This window comes from Metopolophium dirhodum, chromosome 8 (genome assembly GCF_019925205.1).
Source record: "Metopolophium dirhodum isolate CAU chromosome 8, ASM1992520v1, whole genome shotgun sequence".
Taxonomy (NCBI): domain Eukaryota; kingdom Metazoa; phylum Arthropoda; class Insecta; order Hemiptera; family Aphididae; genus Metopolophium; species Metopolophium dirhodum.
The window spans coordinates 27,155,434-27,182,629 of NC_083567.1; the positions used below are offsets into that span (position 1 = coordinate 27,155,434).

Consider the following 27,196-nt stretch of genomic DNA (forward strand, 5'->3'; position numbering starts at 1 on the left):
TACCGGTGTAAAGTAATCCTCATTGTTTTACAACTAGTGTAATAAAATATGAACTATGAATAAGATGAGTAAAATATAAAGAATTCTGAAATGCTTATATTCGCCGTCTTGGTTCACTTTACCTCATATAACTTAAACATTCAGTATTAAACTGGATATATCACGTATAAGAGTTATTGACTAAATATGGATTAAAATATAAAATATTGCTCAAATTAATTTCATTGTTAGTAACACATATTATGATTTATAGTGGACCACTATTCCACTATTTATAAATCCCAGGGTGATTAACCAATCAAGGTCACTTCCTATAAATCACTCTTTATTATGCATTTATAAAAATTCAGAGTCTTAGAACTTTTAATAATAGGTACTCTGGTTACTTACTTAAAAACCATATTTCCAAATACCTACGTAGATTTTATACTACCTACCTATTTAATTAGTTTCCAGCTGTGATACAGATTTCTTTCTTTCAAACGAGAACTATCATTTTGTGTTTTACTTGTTTTCTTACATGCGTGGTTTCTTTGGTTTTTTTTTATTTACATGTAGTTTTTTTGGTGGCCCCGAGAAGGCCGTTTTAGTATGTGGGTGGGTGCCAATGTGTCATTTACGTTACATACTGAATTTACTAGGTATCTTTACAATTATCGTTGTAGCATCGATGCCTGCTTCATCAATATTCTTGATGAAGCTGTTACAGGAAACTCGTCATACGCTATAAAAATATAAAAATATAGTACACTATATTATACACTTAAAAATTTCTAAAATCAACATTTTAATAGATTCATTATTAAAGGAAAACATAGTGGTGAATGCTTGGTGAATCCCTCTGTTCATTACTTGTAAATTATGATTAATATTATTAGCTATTTAGCTACCCATTGAATTATTTATTAGAATACTTTTATAGTTTTATAAGACTTTTTACGAAAATGTCAAAGCAATGAATTTAATAAACGTACATAACATACAATAATTTTGTATTTATTTTTTAGCTGTTCCAAGAGAATACGAGAAAGGTGGCGAACACCAATATTTCCATTTCTTGAGTAGTGGTAATTGGTTATCTTATATTTTATATCTATACATAAAATAAATATATAACTGTAATATATCAAAATATGATACGAATTATTCATCTATAAAAAAAAATATATATTATTTGAATACTTAGTTTTATATTATATTAATATATGAAATTTGTATACAATTTATTTGCCATTTATCTGTTATCCGTATCTGTATTTGTACAGTCAATTTTAAAAATCAATACACATAATTTATGACTCTATGCAGTATTATATATTAATAAGACTATTATTTTAATATTAATAACAATTTATAAATCATAAACTTGTTATATATAGATCGACACGATAAAGGAAAGAATTGTTTCATCTATGGATATAAAAACAAAACTCTACCATTTTTTCTTGGTAACTTATTAAGATTTATTTCGTTTATACTTTTATTGTAGTAATTTAGTATCTAAAATATCTTTGATTTCTGTACTTTTCTTAAGTTCAGTTGAAAGCAAAGTATCTTACTGTCAAATACAGTGTTTAAGTAAAATACAGAAATATATATTAATTACTAAGGATATTTTGTTTTTTAATATTATAACGTATTGATAGATAATAAAAAGGTTTGGCCATTGGGGGTAGGAACGTAGCACAAATTAAACATTACTGCTAAGAAATTAATTTTTAAAAGTAATTTTTATGATGAATCTTGACATTATATTCCATGCTATAAAAAATATATGTTAGGCAGAAATGTGTGATGGAAAGATAAGAACTTAAGAAGACTCGAGTGCATTAAATTGTTATTTTATTAATTTGAAAAAAATATAATTTACCAGTTGTTGGTGTTTTTAAATTGTGTGCCTTGAGATGAATGTGTTGATTTTACAAGGGTGTGTGTGTTTTTTTATTTGTCTAGAAACACATTTTTTTAGTAGAAAAAATGCTCTGAATATCAACGTTGATGAATGTTATGGAAAATTAGATTTAGTTGGCACTTTTGGGAGGTCAACATTTAAGACTTTCAGTACTTTTTGAAATGACCGGGAAAAATAAGAAAAAATACGAACATTTGTTAAAATTATAATATTATTAAAATAATTGTTTGGTAAACGCAGTTTGACCGTCTTTGAATTATTTGAATTATTTTTCAATAGTTAATTATTGGCATATTGGTTGCCTACTTTATCATTTTTTTTTCTAATATATGTATTTAAAATATTATTAGAATACCTGGAAGAAGCAACTCCTTCAAGTAATCTCTTAAGAAACATATGTTTATAGTTTATAGTATGATTTAAAATCTACTATATATATTATGCACATTTTGGTTTCTTATAATATTCTAGTATTTTATAAAATAAGAACGGTATAGTCGGCAGTAACGCGTTTTCGTCAGCTACAGTCGGACGCTTCCAGTACTGACGTGCGAAGTGAGTGCTTTGGAACAAAGCCACACCCCTGTTCAATTGTTGGCCGCCGATTACCGTTCTTATTTTGAATAGAGTATAATATATCAACATGTATTATTATGTTTTTTTTTTTTTTTAATAAGGTTCTTTATAATATATTTATAGATGATGATCCCGAATCAGTACAAAAAGTGTATTATGGTAACCTTTTAAATTTTTTTTTTAGTTTATAATAAGTAGTAAGTAATAACTGTTTAGTTTAAATACCTAGTTTATGTTATGATTTATATATCTATAATATGTCTAAAAAAATTCGGCATTTGAATCCATCGAGTCGACGCGTGAGGCCTGCAGTGGTTTAGAACAAAGTATCACCCCTGTTCACAAATTGGGCGTCGAATACCGTTCTTATTATTAATAGAGTATATCAACATATATTATTGAAAAAATATTTTTTTAAAAAAAGGTTCTTTATAATATATTTATAGATGATAAACACATACATGAAAGACAAGTGTATAATGGTAATCTCTTAAACATTTTTTAGTTTATAATAAGTAATAACTAATTACTGTTTATAGTTTAAATAGGTACCTAGTTTGTATTATTATTTATGCTGTATATCTGTTTGTATACATAATATGTATATGGAAAATACAGATATTAGTAAACATGTATTATATAATATTAATATATTATACTTATATTAATTTCTAATCAACAAACATTTTTAGAGCATATGCTTGATTATCACTACATAAAAGCATTTAGCTACCCCAGTTATAAAGCTTTCAAATATGGTAAGTTACCTATATTTATATGTTCTATAAACGTCGTAATCTATTATGATAATAAGTTATGAGTTTAAGTATAAATAATATATCAGTTCTGAAAAGATAGTCCTGAATTACTGAATTACCTAATCTAATACTATAATATGAAATTAATTCATAATCGTTTTTAGATTCTAAACTGAGTCAAAGAATGAATTTCTTTGATGCTAAGCGTGGTGTTCGTCTATTTAATGTTACTTCATGCATTTAGAACATTAACTACCCTAACCAAAGCGGTATTAAGTTTAAAAAAAATGCAATTTTTAGATTTTTCCCTTTACTTGCACTACAATATCTAACCTAACCTAACCTACCATTAACCAAATTTCACGTTTCTAGCTATACTGGAAGTACCTTATAATTTTTATGATTTTTCGTTGATTCAGGCAGTAACAAAAATTCAAAGTTTGAAGTGTTGTCCTTTTGAAAAAGTTTAATATTAAGGGCTCAAATTTGTGCAGTGTCCTAAGCTCCTTAGGCTTAAGCTATATTTCAAATTTCAAAAGTTCATCTTAAGATGGAGCAGAGATATGAGGGTGAGAAAAACCAGCCTAAAAGAAAGCATTTCTAGTAAAGAAATACTAAGTAGTATTGCTGGAACTTGGCAGGCATACTCATTAGGTACACACAATTACATTTTCAAATGCAATTTTTTGGGCAAAAATTAATTCAACCTACAGTATTACTATTTACTAATGTCTAATAAAAATATTTTGATAACAATATTCTTATGAATCAAATAATACAGATATTGTAAAACAAATGTTATATGCATATTTTATATTGATTACGCGTATTAATGATTAATTGTACATGTTCTCGCTTTACTTAGTTCTTCCACGTCCATTTGAGAAATACGGAAGTTACGAGAGAAGAATAAACAAATTTCGAAAAGGTACGTGCATTTTTGACTCATACTAGATTTATACTAACAGGTTCATACTAACAATTTATTAAAAAAAAGCAGTATAATCATGGTTATTAGGAATTATAAATAGAGCTTGGAAGAACGGTCTCTATTTTTATTCCCCGATGAGACCAGTTGGTTTGTGCAAAGGTATTAAAATGATTAGTAATACTAGACCTAAAGTGGAACCTCTAAGTACCGGACACTCTCAGTTGCTGTAATTTTGTCCAGTAATTGGAGTTTTCGCTAATTAAAGGGTTAAGATTGTAGAAACTTTGTAGTTGGTTCCCTAGAAAATGTCTGCTATTGGGAGGTGTCAGTTAGAAGAGGTTTCGCTGTATTATAGTACATGGTTAGCTTATGCATTAAATAGTCATTTTATAGTAATTTAAGTACTCTAAATGTATAAAAAATTTTTTTATTTACTCATAACATGAACCCAGCTAATCCGTTTACAAGCATACCTATTACCTATGCTTATTGGATGCGCTTGCAAACCTATTATCAATGTTCTGTTTTTAAACTTTTATTTTGTTTGTTTTGTTTGCTAAATATATATATTATTATTATGAATCTTTCAAACTTATTTACCTAGCTACTTAACTAATTTTATAACCAGCTTTTTTTTTGGGGGGGGGGGGATGAATCACAGCTCTCACTTCACGGAGGTACTTTGCTCCCGTAAACAGTTCTTTCCCTCGTATCTACATCGTTTATTGTAAACTAACACTGAGGAATTATTTATATTACATTAGGTATATTTAGTTTTTTGTCTTGGGGGGAGGGATATGATTTTATCCAGTAGCCCCGCCTTTAAAGTTAGGGGCTTTAAGTTAGGACTCCGAAAACTTTTACATATTATATACAGCCTATGGGGGGGGGGGGATTAATCCCTTGACCCCACCCCCCTTACGTAAATATGCCACTGCCTCTATCCAACTTAGTTTTACCTGCGGCGCACAACATACGTCTTATTCTCTAAGACTGACGATATGTAATACGCTCCTCCTTTTCCCGTTTTGATAATATTTCGTGAATATATATGCCTTTGTATCTTTCCAGTTGTCTTTTCGTTAAAGCAATATAGCATACTGCTGTGTCCTAGATGATTTGCACGCATGCTGGGAAAACAAAATAGCTATTAAGCGGTCTGCTCGCGCGGGCACTGTACAATAATAATATAACCGGACCGCTGCCCGCCGCGATCCGCGTACCCGTACACCATAGCAGCCCGTTCCCTGTTTGACTACGCCTTTAAAGTCATGAAAAAATAAGAATAGATACGTTCATAACATACCAAAACCACTACTACAGTTATTTTTTATACATAATATATGCACGTACTATACAGTACAGAAATAAATTGTAATAAATGGCTATGATTCCAGATTATGATTTTAGTGATTATGAGGACTTGAATTGTTACGCACGAGATATTTTCAAATCATGTAAGTGTCGACAAGGTTAATTAATTTGTTGCCATTGCCTTGTTTATTTTTTTTTTATAATTTTTATACCTAATAATCATACAAAAAGAAACCGTTCGAGACATTTTGAAGTCTATTTTAAAGAATCAAGTGTAAGCGACCATACTCTAGAAGTGAAGAATGAAAATAAAATATATTATTATAAATGTTTACATGCATGTGTGTGTGTTTGTAAATATGAATGTGTAATGTCTGTTATATTTTTATAACATTAGATATTTAAAAAGTGTACCTATAACAATGAAATTGAGTTTTTAAAAATATTGTTCTTTTTGATTAGTTATACAGCCATTAACAAAGGACGAATTTTTGGATTTAAAACTAAGTAAGACAATTCTAAATGATTAGTTCCATTCAAAATAGTTATTTGAGAGAAATACCGGTTTAATATTTACACATTAATTCTATCAAACGCTTGAACTCTTGAAAGTTGAAGTATATGAAAAAAAAATGTCTAATATGATGTAATATAGACACAATATGCAACTTGTTGGGTACATAATATTTTGTGATCTACCCAAAAAGAGTTCACATAAAAATATAATAAAAATAAAATTTCCAAATAAAAGATCATTATACAGGAACATAAGAATACCACTATACATTTATTATATCTGATATTGCATTTAAAAGATACAATTTCATTTTAGGATTTCCAAAACTAAGTGAAACACCACGTGAATATGAAGACAGATTAGAAACCGATTACAGTGAGTTAATTCAAATTTTAGATTCTAATAGCGGAGCCATAGAAGTATTAATTTTACAATGATGTGTGATATTTTTGTGTATGCGTGTGTGTGAGTGTGTCTGTCTTCGCATTTTGCGGACTTAAAAATGCTTTGATTTTCTTCTTAAGCATTTTTTCTCGTATAAAAGTGAATCTAGTTGTTACTTTAAAAACGAGATTTATACGCAACGGTAGTTTCGACAAATTTGATTTTTATTATTGGTGTAGACAAATCTAAAAACATAAGCACAGATACATGTAATTTCCACCGAAAATGTATACTAGCATTTCTTATATACTGTACAATTTTCAAAACATTTTGACTCTGTGCTATTTGCAGACATAAGAACATTTCGATTTTAATTATTGTTTTTTAAAACTTTTGTCGATAAAAATTGTTTTGCTCAGTCAATAAACTTAAAAATGTAACACAAAGTTTCACATAAGTTGCTATTAATGGAAATTTGAAAAAAAAATTTTATGAGCATCTGAAGGTAGAATTTTGACAACTTTCGTCAAAATCACGAACATTTGAAAATTATTTCGAGTTAATTGATAAACATTATATACAATACATACCTAAGTTCGAAAATTTAATAAAAGATTCCACAATTTTCCTACCCTGAATAAAAAAAAAAAAATACTGAAAAAAAAACAATTACATTTTTTAAGAGCGTTAGTTAAGCATGAAATCACTAAATGATAATTATCATTTTCTATACATGATAATATTATATTACAAATATGTTGACTCATTTTGAAATATTTTTGGACATGTAAAATTGTTTTAGTCATTATCCAAAAGTTGTGAATTCTATAGTTTTTGTTGGGTTAAATTGCTTGAAATTGTAATGCAAGATTCCACATAAGTTTTCGTAATAGAAATAAAATAAATATTAAAGATACATAGGCATGATTTTTTTTATAATTTAATTTTCAAATTTTAGCAAAATTCATAAAAATCTCTAAAACTTGGAAATTATGTTAAAAATGTTTAAAATGTTTAAATTTTGTAGTGAAGGATCGAAAATGGATAACAAGTTATCCCATACTGTAACCAAAAAATATAAAAATATAAAATACAGTTTTTTTATAGACATTTTAAGACATTTTACAAAGAATAACGATTTTAGTTACTTTTTTATAATTTAAAAATATTACTCGTACTTGTCTACTGTATACACACAATAATATTTTTGTCCAAAATTATTTCACCCTACTGTTTATTGTTTAATAACAATAATATTATCATAAAATATTCTTAGTAATATTATAGGCTGACAGAACGTTTTCGCTCACAATCGTTTATCGTATACAATGATTTTTTATCATTCATTCAAACTTAATACATCAGTTACAGCGACCACTCCAGACACCTACTATACAGCATAATGGTCCTCACCTGCCCATCTTTTTTAATATTAACATGTATTATTATTTTAGTCGGTCGTAATAAAATGTATTTTAAATTATTAATACAATTAATTAATTGTCAATATTATTAATACAATTTCAGGTTTAGATATAGCCATTGATAATCATCAACTCCATCTGTTTCATCTTATAAAACATAGTAAGTTGTTTGAACTTGACGTACCCTTGAATTATATTTTTTGAAAGAATTTGCGAAGATCTAAGCAGAGCTGTATGAATTGATTGGGTGGATACGTGTATAAAGCGGACAAGATTTTGATGAAAGCATTAATTAGGTATAATGAATATTTGATGGTAAGAGATCAAAAGATGAGTAAATTACACTGGATATATTTGAATAGCTGTTAAGTAGAATATCCACTCATCATGATAGAATAGATCGGATATCAGCTCACGAAATAGAATAATTGTAAAATTAATTAGGTTAAGAGGCAAAAAGCGTAAATGGCGTAAAGCTTAAAAAAAATATTTTTAAACATTTTATATTTAACTCATATAATATACCTAATATAATATATTACTTACAAATAATGAAAAAAACATGTTTTACTTTTACTATAAAATATTTAGCTGACTATTTAACTTATTTTATAAATTGTGTTTTCTAGGTCAAATACAACTATATGATGACTATAAAGGTTACGAAAAGAGGTTTCAAAAATTAGGTAATTTGTTTAAAACATTCAAACATAAAATATCTTATGATATTTTTTTTTTTTTTTTGAGCTTGAGCCCGGCAACTTAGGCTATTAGTTGTTGGTTTTTTGTTTGTTTGTAGGTGTTTAGTAGGGAGAGGAACGGTTGAAAACACGTTTTTGTATGTGTTTGCCACATTCATGTGTGGTCACCCATCCGGGAACTAGCAACGCCGGCGGTTACGTACACTCAGTGCGTTTTCGCAGTTGATTGTACGCACTGCGCCACACCAAGCCACTTTCATAATATTTATTCCAATATAAATTTAATGTAATATATTATTATGGGGGACAAAGTGGCCGAGCGGACTAAGGCGTCGGTTGCGACGCGCACCGTCACCAGTTCGAACTCGGCCACAGGCGACATTTTTCTTCGGACAGGCAGGGGGTCCGGAGAGAGAGGCCACCATCCCCCACCCGGGCATGGCAGTTACCTACGAATGCACACTTGAAAATTCTGGTAAAATAAACACACACGTGTTCAAAACCTACAGTACCCTCCCCCACAGTTCTACAAGCTAATGACCTCAGTTGTCAAAGCCTCAAACCAAAAAATAAAAATAAATTATATATTATGAGTTTTTGTTTTTTGAAAACAGTGATAAACAGGAGAAAGTTTCTTAAGGATTTTGGTAAGTTTTAATAATTTTTTCCCCAATGTAAATGATTGTGTTTTGAGAATACATCGGATTTTAGTAGTATAAATTCCAACTAAACTACAAACACAACCTATTATACTAAATGTATAAGTATAATTCTATCCAAGTTAAGCCCATAAACGTATAAATAAATGGACTGCGCTTAGAGAGATAAATCATGAAACCGACATTGGTGAGAGAGATAAAAGCAGTTGGGGCCGACTATGGAGGAAATAATTGAATACTCAATTTATTCCATGATATTATTTATGACATTTTCAAATATCAATGAAGGTTATCAAAATTTATCAGTTTTATAACCTATAAATTACAATGATTTCATGGCATGAATGAAATATAATTATTATTTCTTTCATGATTGCCCCTTTCTATACCCATCTCACTCATTCAATGTACATTTCTGTTTCTGATAGATGAAGGGTGAGGAAAGCGCAGTCAATTTATTTATATGTTTATGGTTAAACCACTATATCTAAATATCTCTTCCGTGTTATGTTAATATTATGTATTGTTATAGTTCTGAATTTCTGATAGTTGAGTTAGTTTGTGTTAAAAGCCTTACGAAATAAATAAAAATCAAACTTTATATTAAGTACTTTAGTACTACTTATATTTTATTTAAGTGTGTGTTGATATTAGATATTTTATAATATGTTAGTTCACAATTAATGTAGCAAATTGTAATTAATAAAAATGAAAACCATAATAATATGTATTAACGTAATGTTAATTGTTATGTATCCACGGATCTATAATATATAACTCTATTTAAAGTACTTATTAAATGTACTTAAATTATACATATCACAATGGTTCAATGGGGCTTATGGTAAAAACGAAATTTTTTTTTGTCGAAGGGGGTAAATGTTTATATTTCCCCTCCCAAATATGACCAAATAACTTCACTAACCCATTCATCGTAATAACTTCAAATAACATGACGTTGATTAAATGGTACCTATTATTTTTGGTTCTTATTTGATTTGAACTTACCACTTGGAATAACAACATTCACATTGTGGCTTAATTACTTGACATCAGCATAATATTGTATACAAACTACCTAATTAAAGTACTTAAGTACCTATTTATTTATTCAAAATAAAACAATAATATTTTGTATCGTTAAAATATGATGATAATAATATACCTAATGTATTGTGATAAACGTTTTTGATTTAAGGTATTTCACTGCTTAACGAGACTGAGTTTAAATTATTCAAAGAATGTAAGTGATTTAATGGAATGTTTCTCAAAAAGATTTTGAACTATACAGCATCGTTGTTAAACTTAAAGTATTACAATTATAATCTTTTGAAGATTGATAGTACAGTTTATAACATACAGTACCTACCTCGTTTACTTATACTAAAACTACATGTAGGTTAGGTTCTGGCCTACATATTATGATTAGGTGCACATACTAGTTGCCTCCCGAGATTAGTTAGGTATTTGGTTGCTTATTTTCATACGAATTTCCTCCCAATGAATCTTACATTTTATACAAAAAGGGTTGTATAAATTGATAACCATAATTGAAGGGACTGTTTGGTATACCTGTAGTAAGTTGTAAGTACCTAGGTACTAATGTGGTTCCTATAAATACTATTCAGACATTTTTAAACATCGTAAGGCACCGTTAAAAAATATCATAGAGAGTCATATGAAGTCATAGTTTATGAGTTTTATGCATATTTTTAATATGACTAATACTTAAGAGTAATTATAAAGATATTATTTTGTATAAGATAAGATAACAAAACGGGACCGGAATTTTGTTTAATATTAACATTATTATCAATATTTTTTAAATGAAGTTCTCCTAGACTTGAAATAAAACAATGTTTACGTTAAGAATATACCACTCAGCCGATCAAAACTCGTTTTTCGTACTTTCTGCGTTCCCCGAAGATGTGCTTGATTGTGATTGTGGTGCCACATTATTAGCATATTGGTGGGTCACCTTTTTCCATCAAATTTCCATGTGTCAATACTGTGGCCCGATTTAGTTCTTTTCATTAATATCTGTGTTTCTTTTCCATCTTTCGGCTGTTTTTTTAATTTGCTTTAATTTGCTTGGATGTTCCATTTATTTTGACAGAGGGATTTGGTGTTATGTTTTATCTGTTTTCTTATATCTGTATATAGATATGTTGATGTATTGTAAGTTAAGTGAGTGTATAGCTAGTTATGCTTGATTATCTTTCGTTTCGTTGTCGATTATTTCTATATATTCAAGTATCCAAACTAGAACTATGTTATGGTTCCTTTTTTTTTTTTGCTCATTCCAGTTTGTTTTAAATTTGTATTTCTGTATCACTAAGATTAAATTTGTTTTTGTAAACTAATGAGCGATCAATCAGTAATTTGTAATTTTTTTGTTGCTTGTATTGTTGATTTACTTATTTTGATCAGCGTTTCTATTTCACTACCCCAAGTTGTGTGTGTTAATAGTTTTAATATTCTTAGTACTTTGTTAGTAGATATCATCAGGGTTTTTATGTTCATGTTTGTATGTTTTTTTATTGCCCAATATTTATTTACTGTTTGATGTTGGATATGCTTTTGTTGTCCATTTTAATATTTAGTTCACCTGCATTTGATTTCCTAGTAAAGGTTATGCAGTTTGATTTTTCCATTGAGAAACTGAAACAAGTTTTTCCAACCATTTTTCTAAATGTTTTATGGTCTCATGTAGGTAGTTTTGAACTGTTTTAGTATTTTTAGTTCTACAGGAAAATTTGGCATCATCTGCAAATATGTTGGCTTTTATCGGAAATTCAAAGTGGTTATCAATTTTGTTAATTGCCACTAGAAATGGTATGACTGGTAATGCGGATCCTTGTGGTACGCCATTTCTTGTGTGAAATTGTCTGAAAGTTGATTTAATATTTTGACGCGTTTTAAAGAGGTCCTTAAACAGGGTTTTTGAAATTCACGGTGGAAATTGAAACTTTTGTTTATGGTTAGGTACTATTCGTTCCAGGTGATAATAGTAATAGTAGAAATTAGTATTTCTAATCTTACCTATAAATGGTTGCCATTGATGACTCTGGCAGACCAGGTACAAACATGCATCAAATCGTCGTGTAGGCCTCGATTAAAGAAATTATATCTGTAAACTATAAGTAGGTTTCTAACTTATATACTCAAAAATCTCAGTAATTGCTTTTAGAGATATCAGAAAAGTTCATAGAGTAAATAGTTTAAACCCTATTAAAAAATATACTAAGTGATAAATCTAATTCGTAACTTGCGGTTACCTTGTATTTCGAATTATTTCATTAAGCCAAACTTAACATAACTGACGCAGATTTGTCCGTGTAAAACTGAAATACACCCAATCCAAGATACATCTATAATATAGCGACATTAGCGACATTAGCGTATATATATAGTATACTATAATAATATATAAGATTTTCCATGAAAAAAAATTAACATAGGTTATTCAGTTAATTCGTTTGCAAATAATTATTAAATTGTAATGTTGTTATATTATTATATTTAGGATTTTTTACTCTAATCTTATAATTTCTTAATTTCTTAAATAATTTGTAATAAATAGTAGCTTTTAATAATTATTACATAACATTTTTGTTCTGATAATGACTACTAATATGTTTATCTATTCACATTATAAATTATGATTTTTAACTAGGTATATATGGCACTAATATTAATATTTTACAACTAGTGTGGATCAGTAGGCAGTAATAATGTGCCAGCCAATAGTGTCCATTTTATAAAAAACATAATGTAAAAATTCTAAATTCTCATTTGAGATTACTAACGTCGTACTTTATAGTATATTATAGGTCTGATATTCTGATTTATATAACTTCGGTCAACGATAACTCGTGTTAATTGTTAAACTTATAAATATGAATGTACCTACGATAAATAATTATATTATATCTTATCATCACACATGTTTAGATTTACCAACTAGGCCATATGTAATTGACTATTCAGCATATACTATTGATATGAAGATGAAGGGAGATACTGAGTGTAAGTAAATCTAATCATAATATATTATACATAATTAGTATTATTACAGTAGGTAACATAAACGTTACTAGTAAACAAGCCCTGATTAAGGTTCAATTGGGCCCCGGGACACCATACACTTAGTGGGCCCCCTTTCAACTTTAACTTCAAAATAATTGTATCATTACAATTTATATATTAACGACTTTATATTATTGTATAATTTTTTACTATACAAAAAATATACAGAGTGTATCTTATGTCATTTTATTGTTTTTTTATTTTTAACAGGGAATTTTTTTATAACATTTTCAAAATTTTTAAACACGCAGTTATACCAATAATAAAATTGACTTTATTTTTTCAAATGATAACTACTATATTTTTTTATAGATTCCGGTAAAGCTTTTTTTCTGAACATTTTGACAGTCAAATAATCAATTTTAGTTCACTGGGTTATTAACTATGGTCCTCTAAAGTTTAGTATAATATGAATAAATACTTTTAACTTAAATACCTAATTTACAAGAGTTAAATAATTTTTTTTTTTGAAAACTATTGGACGAGTTAAAAAAATATATATTGGAAATGTAAATTTGTAACCTCCACTTTTGATATGTGGATTGCATAGACAGCGAGCATCGATTTACATCGGGGATGACTGAAAACTTCAGAGTATCATTTCTCAACCTTTTTAGGGTCACGATTACCAAAATAGGTATAAAATATCGTCAATGACTTCGGGTCGTTGGGAAAGCGGTATACAATTCTAAACCATAATTAAAAATAGATACTTTTATTACAGTTTCCAAATTGAATATTTAGTTTTATGGTATTTTGTTTTTAATTATTTGTGTTGAGTTCATACGATATTAAATGTTAATAATAAAAGTAATAACTTTACTTACAGACATGTTAGATGTAAACGACTACGACGATTTTATGAAAGGTTAGTAATTTTCTTGTAATCACTTATCAGTTATCATAATATAATGAAAGAATGAAAAGAATAGTTTTTCATGTTTAAAAAAAATTCAAGAGGATATGCATAATTGCATTGTACACATAACACACACGTGCAATAGTTTTATTTATCTATATAGATTCAGAGATTCTTGTAATACATACAAAATAAGTTTTGAATAATATTCATGTACAAAAATATTATTCCTGTCCCACCACAAACATAACCGACTTAAGTCACTTAGTTGAAGTAGGTATAACACAAGGTTGACACATTAATTTTACCAACCGTCAAAGTACATTATAATATAACATAATATACAGTTTTTATATTTATAATTATTATATTTTTTCAGTTTTTCCAAAATATTATGACACATTTGAGGAGTTCAATGAACTAATGAAACATCGTTGTAAGCAAGCTATTCATCATTTAACACTTAAGCAGTTAAATAATTTAGTACATAGCTCGTACCATTCATAATCCTTTCATATTTCCCCGCTTGGTATTTATTTGTCATCGATAAACTGTATCAGAGATCGACGATGTTTTATAAAGTTACGACTTACGGTTACATAAATACAATGTACATGACACATGTTTCCATTTTTATTAAATACTATAGGAACATTTAGAAAAGAATACTTCTATAACCATCAGTGTTAAGTTCCTACAAGATATCAACCTTGAAAGGATATTATGATAAAACATTCTCTGATTTCCCAAAATGCTTATTTTTTAATTCATAGTTGTGAAAATAGTGAAAATTAAATAACGACTTAGAACTCTAATGCCTTAATGAACTGCTAAATGTATTCATAGATATATACCCAATATACGCAGGGCTTAAAGTGGGAAAAAAATCCAGGGGGACTATTATATCTTTTTTTTTTTGGCTTATAGTATCACAACTGAGGTGGGAACTACTATTGTATTACTTCCACATCAGTTGTATCGTTTATTGAACAATAAATAAATGAAAATTACTCAAAATACAAATAACAAATACATATACAAATTCAAGTATAATATTAGTGGTAGGGTAGATCATTTACATAATATAGGCTTTTCGTCCTCCTTAAAGGACAAGATATCCTCTACTAGTTTATAGAAACATGGCACTGGAACAAAGTATATTCAGCATTGTCTGAGGTGCTGGGACAGTACAAACACTCTTCCCATGCGGTGGAGGTAGTACTGAAAACAGTGCCTGCAACACATACTCATATGGAATGTCAGTGGTACCTTCGGGAGGGTCCCTTTCAGTCCACCTCCTGACCTTTGGGATAAGGCACCTAGTTCATACAGCCTTAGGAGTAATTCTCCAACACATATGTCACTCTTTGATCGTGGTTTTACGCGCAATGCTTCTCACCATGGCTCGTGAAACTAAGGCGACATTAGAAGGTACAACTTGTGCGTATCGCTTATGGATGCAATGTCTTTCTATGGCTAACAAATCAGCGGGAAGATTGTCAGCCAGCAGGAGTGAGGCATCATCAGAGACAGTTCTATACGCCCTGATGGCCCGCAAACCCTTCGTCTTCTGGTGTCTGACCATATTGGCCATGTACTTGGTGGTATTAATATCTGTAGCTGCCCAGACGGTGGCTGCATATAGCATCTGACTGCAAACAACCGTGTCCAGAAGCTTTATTCTCTATTGGCAGGGCCCGCCAATGTTTGGAATTAGCCATGCCAATGCTGTCATGGATTTAATTGCCTTGGAGGCGAATGTCTAGATATGCCTATTGAAGGAAATTTCGCTATCTAAGATGACCTCCAAGTACCTTATGTGTAGGTTCAGGCTGATTGGTTGGCCCACAATACGAAGTCGAAGAGACCATATGCCCTCCTTCTTATGACCATGATGGCCTAGATCTGTCGGTGAGCAAACTTTAGGCCTTGGCTGGTCATCTTTGCTTCAATGTGATCCAGGGCTGGGTTAACCAGATCTTCCAGCGCCTGTCCAATCCGGGCCACCTCAACTACCGTAAAGTCATCTGCAAAACCAATCAGCTGAACTTCGGCTGGTACAATCATCATTAGCAAATCATCATAGGCCACATTCCACAGAGTCAAGCTGAGCACCAAGCCCTGTAGGGGTGACTAGCTTAACCAGCTGGTCCTCGCTGACCAGGTGAAACCCGATGGACAGCTATGACCGAATCATGTTGATAAGGCATTCCGGGGTTACTTTCTCCCTTAGGAATTCATCTATGATAGGCCACTGCAGCGAGTTTAAGGCTTTCTGAACAACCAGAGTGACCTGAAAGTGTCCCTGTTTCAGACTGGTCCAGTAGTGATTAGGTGAACTCCCACATACTCCCTGTGGGCAGTGAGTCAAAGTGAGCATCTGGTCGCTGAAGCAGGAGCCTCTCTAAAAGTATAGTGGGTGAATAATGTAGACACATAGGACGGTAATTAGATGACGCATCACAACGTTTACCAAGGCCTTTGTGCAGGAGAACCAAGTTAGCTGTCTTCCCCCTGCTAGAAAAACATTCTTATAATAAATAATATAAATAATCTATAAATCTGTTTTAGCAGGCAAAATATTTACACATTAGTTTTATTTATGATTACATTGAATCGTGGGTGGTGTCACTGGTAACCATAAAATATATAAAGAAAAACAACAATTTAAAACAGATCATAAAATAATGTACTCATTCCCCTCCATTCACAGTATGTTTGTATAGTAACCGTACACTTATAAAATTAATATTATTTTCACGTACCCATACATAAATATTTATAAGACGTATGGTTATGAATCAAAACTTATGAGTTATACCTGTTATGATTATATGCCCGTATATTTTCCAATACACTCGTGTATACAACTATTTTCCTGTTCACATACGATATATTATATTTAGCAAACAATATATGACTGAAAAATAGTAACTTTATCTATTTAGCTATTAAAATATTTAAAACAATTTTATTGGTTATTCAAAATATTTTTTTGATTGAGTCCATTTTTTAAATTTTATATTCAGATCTAGATCCAGTTTCAAAAGATTATTTCAAAATATTTAAGGAAAGTAAATATATATTTTAAAATTAAATGTTCAAGTTATTGATGATTGACTATAAATTATAGACATTCTAATCAATAAATGTACAATATTATGGTTAACAATAATAAAATTAAAATTAAAAATGTAGATTTCATAAATGCTGTTTATATTAAAAAAACAATTAAACAACAATAATATACAAACGTATCTAATTAAATTTTGAAATTCAATAATGTTTTATTTTTTAGTCCATCCACACTTTTTTGACAAGGATTTTAAAGGCTACTCATCAAGAATATTAAATTATAGTAAGTTGTTCAAAAATAAATATTTATAACCATTTAAAAATGTACTAAAAATAATACTCTATTGAAAATAGGTCTTTCTACTACTCGTAGTTTCAAAAATGAATTGACAAAATTTAGTAAGTATCAACAATCTTATTTACACTGGTAAGAACAAGAAATAGAAATATGCTATCGATCCAACGATAAGTGTTCTGTCTGTTAAGTATGTACCCTATAGTTATCAACCTTGTTTAGTACCAGTGACAGTATATTTACAAGTTACCATGAATAATGTAATGACTTTTGTATATTAACTTTGCTGTAAAATCGTTATCCAATAAAAATCTAACTGTTAAAAAGGGCTAAATTCTAGACCTAAAAAAGTTCTTCCAAAAATGTCTGCCTATCAAAGAAGTAAGACCCACATTGTGGTTAAGTAGGTTTGCTCTTTATTTAGTCAATAACCATAATACACTAATAGATTTATGTGCAACAAATCTCTTTTAATTGTATTGCTTATCACTTGGGTAGTTTCTGATATTTTCTCATTTGGATTGTCAACAACTGAAATAGATTACAACGTATAAATACAAAATTCATAATGCATTAAATGTTATATATATAACTTTATACTATAATATAGTGCATAATATATATTAAGACGATTGTAGGTACCTACAGTAAGATGGGACTCGACAATATTGGAAAATATCTAATAATCATTTAACCCATATGGTATAGGTACCTCAAATAATTATGCACCAGCCTAATTAAATATTATTCGGCTGGAATTTTGTAAGAATAAGAATATATAAATATCACAATCAACTGCCAGTAAGAGTTTTTTTTGTAGCATGTTTAAAATCAGTGTTATGACTTTTTTCAGTTACTTGTATCACCTTTATTACGGCAGTGTTATAGTTTATGTTTACAACTCAGGCTTCATTTGTTCAAAAATAAGGAATTTAGCAATATGTTTTGCATTAAAATAATGTATTGTGCACAAGCTAATCAACATTATTTTTAAACATAATGGCCATAGCTAACATTTCATTTTTAAGGAGTTGTGTTATGCCAATTCTTTCGTTCCTTGCGGTCACTGATCGTTATTGTGTGCACCTATTTTGTTCCATTATTTATTTAAATTATTATCATTTTAGGTTTATCTCCAATAAATAATTTAGCTGAGTTCGATACATTTATGGATAGTAAGTTCTAAATAGTTTTATTATAATAGTTTTTAATCATATTCATAATTTATTAATAACATTTAATATATATAATGTAATACCTATAATACAATATAATATGTACAGGGTAGACCACGGGAATAGGGACAAAAATAGACAGGTTTTTCTCAACGTCGAATGTGAGTAGGAAGGTCTAGATAAGCACATTCGATCCGTTGCCGAATGCCGAATGCCGTTTAGTGGTCACTATGGCGCTGTGGAGTGTGGTTCACCGCGTGTTTGCGTACAACGCGTTTGTGAAAAACAATGAATCAATAGTTAAGGTGCAGCGTGCATTCAGACTTTCAACATTATTTAAGGGGCAACATTTAGGCAATTTCTAATCTTGTAATAGCCACCCGGGATCTGTGTGCTAGTTGTAACTTGTAAATGATAATTAGTGTCAGTGAAATTAAATGCAGTTATCCTCTCTCGTACGTGCATGCACATGTCAAGAACTTGATAACCATATAAATTTTACTACACGAATTTTACAATAACATGGATTTGTTTTGACAAAATTAAAATTGTTTAACATTGTCTGATTTTGATTCTGAAAAAATATTTGAATTCAGCAGAAAAATATCTGTAGATCATAAGATACATTTTCCGTTTTTAATATTAATTTTAATTTTAATTATGATTCGAAAAAGTTCATATTTTCAAGTTTTCAATTACAGTTTACAATAATATAAAATGTAGTTTTTAAAAAGTGCTTTGTAGGATCTATAGACAATTTACTGGTGAGTTCAAATTTTTTTTGAGAATCAAAATCGGACATCGTTAACTAACTTTAATTTTGTCAATACTGTAGGTCTTTTCAGCTAAAATTGACGGCAGTAGCGAGGCCCCTTAAGTATACGAATTTCGTATCACTATCACTAATTATGGACCATAGCTAAAATGTGAACTATAATTTATAGTTTATACTACTTTTATATAATATGCATAGTTTATTATACTTTAGGTTGTTTCTATACCTACATGGCTACATTATTCATTATTGCGCCTACCTAATTAATTAACTTATGTCATTATAATATGTTTCAGTTTTTAACTTGAATGTTAATTATAACCAGTGCTTATTTCAGCTTTTACGTATCAGGAGGGGGGGGGGGGGATAAAAAATTGTCAGGTTTTGAAATTAATACAAAGCAAAATATCTATATTATTTATTATATTAAATTAACTTTTCTCCTGGGGAGGAATATTCCCCAGTCAGCAATCACAATCACTTTGAAATAATCACTGATTATAACATTATAACAATGCGTTTTATTTAATGCAAACAATCGTATAGTTTTAAATGTATCTACTACTAAAGTTGAATGTAATAATATTCAACGAAAATAACTATTAATAACTATAATCTATAATTATTTAATATGTGGACATTTTTTTCAGATATTCCTAGACCATTTGAACCCATTACGGCTTACAAAAAGAGATTACCAAATGTCTGTGAGTTATATTTTGAGAATATTCAGTCGAAAAATAATTTTTTAGTATAATTATCAATTATAATTTTTATTTTTATTTATAGAATATATTTTTAATGATAATATACACAAAAAGTTAAGCTCATAGTTAGTTACCTCGACCAAAGAAGAGCACCTGTGCTCTAAAACTAGACATTGGAAAATTGTAGAGAGTAAAAAAAAATTATTATACTTTATATTAAGGGTTAGGATGGTAAAAAAACGTTAAAAATCAAATGAGTAGGTATTATCGTGTATGATATTTTACTATATACATTACACATTTTTAAACCGATATGTAGGTACAGCCGCTGCCCACACCGCCCTGCCATGGTTATCCAGACGACATAACTGAGAGAGAAAACATAACAAATGAGCATATGAGAGAGAAAAACATGTTTTGGTCTATATATTTTAGCACACTGTAACGGCTAGTCTAACCTAACGGCTATCTCTCTTTTCTCACTCAACAATAACTTCTGTTGATTTCTCTCTGTATGCGCTGTCCATTAGTCAATATAGGTCTATTATATCTTATTATATAGGTATATGTTCGCGTGGCCACACGGTCGCTGCACTGCGCTCGGAAAAAAAAACCAAAAATATCTCTCGAATTGCTATATGCAGCACCACCTCAAGTAGTTCAGAGGGTAACCACTAGATAACTGCCGTATAACCACTCTATGGTCGATTTATTATAGAGATAATCAAATAGAAATTAGGTACATAAGTTTATATGTCTATGCAAGTGGGCATCGATGTACCTAAATAATTTACGACATTTTTTCACGTTGGTGTCACTGCTGGTTCACTTGCTTAACACCATAGACCTTATATTATACGGCGGGGATGGGTGCACCGGTCACGACAAACTGTGTTATAGTGATGTATTATTATAATAAGTCAATATTACGAAAAAGTCGAAATCATAAATAAGACTAGTTATTTGTATTACTTAATATCTTTAATAATGCTCTGAACCGATAACTATCCTCACGGTCAAATTACATTTATTTCACATCAATTTATTATTTTTATTCATACATCAATACAATTTATATATTATCTTTATAAATATACGAGAGTTATGTTAAACATAATAATACTATTCAGTGCATGTGCCTCAACGACAGAGCAACACGCGTGTATTATCCTATCGTAAGTAGCTTCAATAGAAATTCACAGCGACGTTTAATTGCACTGATATCAGGTAAAATAATGATTAATAAATAGTTATACATCACATCGACATCTGCAATTTCGAAATTAGAAAAAATCTCCAGGTTAAAACTCCTATCCCAACAAATCTAAATTGAACAAACACACATAAAACTACTAACAGTTCCAAAACCTCTACATCACATTTAACCAAAACAGATAAATTAAACTCGAATACCTCATTCACGGCGTGGAGCTTAATCGCAAACAACACCTCCACCCAGCCATTCGATTCAAACCTTGATACTGCATTGAAACCAGAAAAAATAAGGACCACCAAGATGATAGCCTTCTAAAATTCAATGAACTTATACAACACTGTATACAAAAGATTAAAACCTATTTCATTAGCTCTCAGTTACAATCATAATTGGTCTAAAAAAAAGGAATGGGGTTAATAATGAAGGATGGGGAATAGGAATTGTAAGATAGTTTGTATGAGCTCTTTAGTTATTAAAATAACATTTTAATTTTTTTAAATTAGAATTTTAATTTTTATATTTTCTTATACCTATAAACATTTCAAATTTTATAAAATGGCCGCCCGAGGGTTAGGCACGCCTAATCTAAACCATCCTACACCTGAATGCATGGGTTAAGTTATTGGTATATATTAGGGTACCTACCTATATAGTTTATATATATATTATATATTATTATAATATATTATATTAAATAATATGTAATTTAGTAATAGTTATGACCATTACGGCATTACTTATGATTTTAGCGATGAAGTCTAAAGATTACGAACGTTTCAAACGCAGTAAGTAAAATATTAATTAACTATAGTTTTGAGTTCTTACAATGTATCAAAAAAATCAGAATATTTATATTTAATTAACTTTCTTTATACGTTCTAATTTCTAATATATAATAAATAGGTACATGTTTTAATTTAATATTTTATTTTTATTTCATTGATTAAATATATAATCGAACCTATATTTAATTAATGTTAATTAGTTAGCTTATTTGTTTCAGCAAACTTATTCATTATTAAATAATCTCCTTGAATAAGAAATAAAAAAAATATTTTTCGATAAAACCTTATTTACAATCTATACAATATAACAATGTGATACAATAATATAATGATACAGTTTGCTTGATAGGCATGAGTGGGGATATCGTTCAGCAACAGCACTACCTATTATAGATATAATATTATGTTATAATTTTTTTTTTATTGAGCAATTCCAATAATAATAATTAAAAAATAAACACTATTTTCAGTTTATCCAAAAGTTTCAAGTACCATTTCTGAATATTCAATGTTAATGGAATCTATGGGTGAGTATTATCGGTGACAGCCCATGCTAATTTTATCCACATAAATATTTTATAAATGTTATTTATAATATTTATGTGGATAAAATATTTTTAATTTGTATTATAATATTGGAATCTAATTTTAATACATTTTTTATGACATAAATATAGAAATTTCAAAGGCTGATGAATTCTTCATAATTTATAAAAACCGTAAGGCACTTTTTTAAATAATCATTACTGATTTTATACCACTGTACCACATATAAAATAAAAATACAAATACCATTATATTAACATAATTATATCGTTATGATGGTAACATACGTACCAAAAAAACCTAAGTTAAACAAATATTTTTTCATTAAATTATAATGTTATTTTTCAATAATGGTGCAATGCTAAAGAGATGTACCTATATTATGCTTGTTCGTAAACAATGGTTTTTTCCAGCCTTCTGAAAATAGATTATGTCAAACTGTTGCAAGGTACAATCAGTTTTAATATAAATTCTTAAATAGGTACCTAGTATATCGTGGATAATGTCTACATTCATTTTACCTACAACAGTAAAATATTATACAAAGAACATATTTCTATATTAAGGGGCTTCGATACAGACGGGTTTGTTTTGTTTTTACAAAAACGTATCTACCTTTATTTCGTTGACTCCTAAAACCGCATACTTTTGATAGGTTTTTGTTATTTTATTGGGTGGACAATATTTTACTTTCATTGTGGCCTGTGGGACTTATGTTTTAACAAATATATAGGTACACAAGACCGACTAATAACGAGTGGCTAAAGACATAACTAAAGACTTAAGACTCAAAACGTGTTAGCATGATTATTGTATAGTATCTTATTATCTTCTTATCTTATCCATTATCAAGCACAAAAAATAGTGTGCGGTTTCAACCCACAATAAGTTTAGTTATACAATGACCGATAAAGTGTGTGGTTTTTGTCTATCAGCCTTTTTGGTGGTTGAATTCATAAGTGTGTAGTTTTAGGATGCAATTCTTTATTTTGTCCACGGTACTGATGGATTCATGAAAAAAAATAATAATAAATCAGGAAAACAAGATAATTTTCTAAATACCATCGGTGATATCGGGCCATATAATATGCATCGCGTTGTCAACTTAACTATAAAGACATAAGGTTGAAAGCCTGAGTAGAAATTTGAAAATAATAAATATATATTATTATATCATAAATACCTATTAACTAGTCAAATAAGTTTGTATTTCTGTGTTAAAATAAACAATTATCTACAGTCATTTTGAGCTTTCTCCAAACGTTTTATTTCTCACTTTTAGTGGATCATGTTTCCCGAAAATCATTCTCTCCTGTTGTACAATAACAACAAAAAATACAAATAATCGAACATTTATAATTACCTATTTATGGTATACATTTTTTTTTTAATAAGCATTACCTAATATTAATTTAAAGCAGTAATTCGCAATGTATTGACACAAAAAATGATTAATATTCATAGTGTTTATTGAATTATTTCAGAATTACCTAATGTCAGCGACAAAGAAACATATGATGTATACATGAAAAAAATTAATGACAAACGTAATATGTCTTATAATATTTCAAAATATATTAATACTCATTATAACGTCACTATGTATTATGTTATATTTTTTTTGTGATAAAATATCAAGTTAATTTATTTTTAGAGTTATTGTGTTGAAGCGCCAAATTGATAATACTATTTTTCAGCATCATGTTATCTTTAATGTATTTTTCTTTAATATGTACAATTCATGGACAGTGGAGTCTTACCAGTTAATGCAACCTATACTGGTGATTAATGTGGTGAGAGTACCCGAGAGTACCTATTGTTACAATACCGGGAATGTATTATTGGTCTTGATTAATAATGCCGGGACCGGACCATCGTATTTCTCGTGCCCGCTCAAGTAAGTGGCGTTGATAGAATACGAAGGGGTCCGAGAACGTACACTTAAGCAGGTACATTGGGTAGGTCACGTTTTTTTAGTGGCACTGTAAAGAGCCGTTTCTCATTTATATGCCACTGGTGACAATACTGGGCTGCTATTGAACGATTGCGTTCCGCGGTAAATGTTCGGCGGGTAGGATGTTTTCAACGAGACTCTTAGTTTTGGCTCCAAGAATCTTAGTTTTCTGTTGGTGTGTATATTGTAAGAGTTGAAGATGTAGTGATTGAACGATTTTATTTGCTTATTCAGCCGACCCATTGGTCGTTTACTATCCCAGGCTGTAGCCTATCCTAGAGGTAAAGGTAGAATGTACTAAGTGTTGGTGGTTTTTGTGGCCCACTAGGGGGGGGGGTCTAGTTTTTGGAGGTTTCTTGAGACGTAAGTGGTTGGAGAGGGCTAAATGTCCCAGTTCTCTAATGTGGCGGTATCTTGCAATTTCCTTTTTTGCGGAAAAGCGCCGATACTTGAGATTCGATTAATATTTGAAGTTTTGTGAGATTAGCAGTAGAGAGTGTGATCTTGTTTCTGACATAAAATGGGGAGCAAAGTGTTATTCTCGCGCCAATTGTTTGTATGGCCTTGAGTTGGCGCCATTGGTTTTTTGAGACGTAGGGGGCCCATGCAGCTCCAGCGTACGTCAGTATGTGGATAATGTACATCTTCAACAGGTTTATCCTAGTTCCTGTTGGAATTGGGCTAAACCTGTTTAGGATTGGGTAAACATGTCACGAGTTCTTGTTGTCTTTTTGACGATGTTATCAACGTTCTTCAAAAAGTTTAATGTACGGCTGATTGTCACTTCTAGGTCCCTCATGTATTATACCACGGAATGAGTGTGCCGTTGATAGATAGTCGGGACAAATTCATTGTATGTTTCTGACCAAACAAGATCGCGATTATTTTAGTTGTGTTTATGCGGATACGTCATTTCCTAAACCAGCCAGAAGCTGTAGCTGTTTCTGTTAGCTGTAGCTGTTTCTTTGTAGCTGTTTCTGAAGTTGGATCGATGCTCTGGTTGGGCTGTGATCGCAAGTGTAGAACATGACTTAGATGTGACAGGGATGTCGTTGGTATAAATTTGGTATAGGACTGGGGCAAGGCAGGCGCCCTGAGGAACTCCTGCAAGGATACTGCCTGGAAAAGATAGTTGGTTGTCTATCCAAACACGGACTGAGTGGTTAATTAAAATTGACTTAATTATTTGTATGGCATGCATTGGGATGTTCATAGTTGATATTTTTGATATGAGGCCGCCAAGCAAGACGTGACCGAAAGCTTTCTCAACATAAATAAAAACCGAGGCTGTATGAGAGTGGTTGTTGAGCTGATAGTTGTAATTAGGTTTATTAGTTGTTGAGTAGTAAACTGCTGTTGTTGAAACTCAGCTTCCTCCGGTCTGATATTTTGGGACTGGTACTTCTGGAGTTCGAATATAATGATTTTCTCATACACCTTGGATATGGAGGAAAGCAGAGCTATGAGTCTGAAGATGTCCGGATTAAGAGGTTCCTTACCTGGTTTAGGGATGGAGATTATTGTGGCTCTCTTCCATGCCGTTGGAAAATATTAAAGCCTGATGCAGCCGTTTAGAAATTTGGTTAAGGCCTGGATTACGTTTTTAGGTAGAAGACGAAGAGTAGTGTTTGATATTTGGTCTTTGTCAGCGGCTTTTTTCTTGGGAAGCTTGGAGAGTAGTTTCATGGTGAAGCCAGGATTCATATGCACCCAGAAAGCAAATGTTTGACTAAAAATATTATTATAACATTATAATAATATTATTCGTGATTATAATATTATTATAATGTTATCAAAACTCTGTCTGGGCATATTGTGACTAGGACCAGCAGTAGAGTTTGACCACGGGATTGCTTGTATGTAGTTGGTGACTTCTAGAAGATCAGGTCCCGGGTTTGGGGTTAATTGAAGTTCGAGGGAATAATCAGCTATGCGTTCAGCCTTGTCAGTAGCCGAAAACACGAGCCCGTTTGGACCGGATGGGTTGCTAGGCGTTTTGCAAGAGGAATTTGTTGATTTGGTAGATTTAGCCATCTTTATTTTTGTAGTTTAAGGTGTCGAGGACCTTGTCCCATTCATCTTCTTTGTAAGTGGACAGCAAGGTTCTAATGAGATTTATTTTGACATTTAAACATCTTTCTGAATCGTGTATGTAGAACAATGGTTATTAAAATCAGCACGATCCCTCAATTTTGCATTAACAATAATAGTATATTAACAATTTACAGTTAATACAATCTACCTTTTTTGTTCCCTAATATGTTTTGCCGGGCCTAGTCACTATCTCTCCATTCCAACACTTACTAAATACCTATTTGTAAAATATCATTAAAAAAATAAAATAAACTAAGATAAATTGGAATCATTTTTGAAAAATTAAGTTCATTTATTATTCAAACGTGTACAGATTTTATATCATAAATGTTAGTATAACAAAAAAAAACTGAATTGAATCAAGTACTTTCAACTATTATATACGTCGATAATAAAATATATATTTAATTACATAACTTACTTTGCTCTTGCATAAATTATTCTTACAAT

At 30.2% G+C, this 27,196-nt stretch overlaps 1 protein-coding gene across 1 annotated transcript in view; it reads left to right on the forward strand.

Moving 5' to 3' along the window:
• The window catches only part of LOC132951160 (uncharacterized), a 162,157-nt gene that overhangs the window by 46,943 nt on the left and 88,018 nt on the right, over positions 1–27,196 (forward strand). Inside the window, exons 28-53 of the mRNA XM_061022906.1 lie at positions 1,008–1,067; positions 1,380–1,448; positions 2,263–2,289; positions 2,612–2,647; positions 2,935–2,970; positions 3,181–3,246; positions 4,112–4,174; positions 5,575–5,634; positions 5,954–5,998; positions 6,324–6,383; positions 7,920–7,976; positions 8,446–8,502; positions 9,132–9,164; positions 10,375–10,419; positions 13,131–13,205; positions 14,095–14,133; positions 14,504–14,560; positions 17,154–17,198; positions 17,423–17,482; positions 17,554–17,598; positions 18,622–18,669; positions 20,095–20,151; positions 22,117–22,152; positions 22,623–22,679; positions 22,830–22,871; positions 24,183–24,245. Coding sequence (XP_060878889.1) covers positions 1,008–1,067; positions 1,380–1,448; positions 2,263–2,289; positions 2,612–2,647; positions 2,935–2,970; positions 3,181–3,246; positions 4,112–4,174; positions 5,575–5,634; positions 5,954–5,998; positions 6,324–6,383; positions 7,920–7,976; positions 8,446–8,502; positions 9,132–9,164; positions 10,375–10,419; positions 13,131–13,205; positions 14,095–14,133; positions 14,504–14,560; positions 17,154–17,198; positions 17,423–17,482; positions 17,554–17,598; positions 18,622–18,669; positions 20,095–20,151; positions 22,117–22,152; positions 22,623–22,679; positions 22,830–22,871; positions 24,183–24,245 — 1,338 coding nt within the window. The remainder of the gene's footprint in view (positions 1–1,007; positions 1,068–1,379; positions 1,449–2,262; positions 2,290–2,611; positions 2,648–2,934; positions 2,971–3,180; positions 3,247–4,111; positions 4,175–5,574; positions 5,635–5,953; positions 5,999–6,323; positions 6,384–7,919; positions 7,977–8,445; positions 8,503–9,131; positions 9,165–10,374; positions 10,420–13,130; positions 13,206–14,094; positions 14,134–14,503; positions 14,561–17,153; positions 17,199–17,422; positions 17,483–17,553; positions 17,599–18,621; positions 18,670–20,094; positions 20,152–22,116; positions 22,153–22,622; positions 22,680–22,829; positions 22,872–24,182; positions 24,246–27,196) is intronic.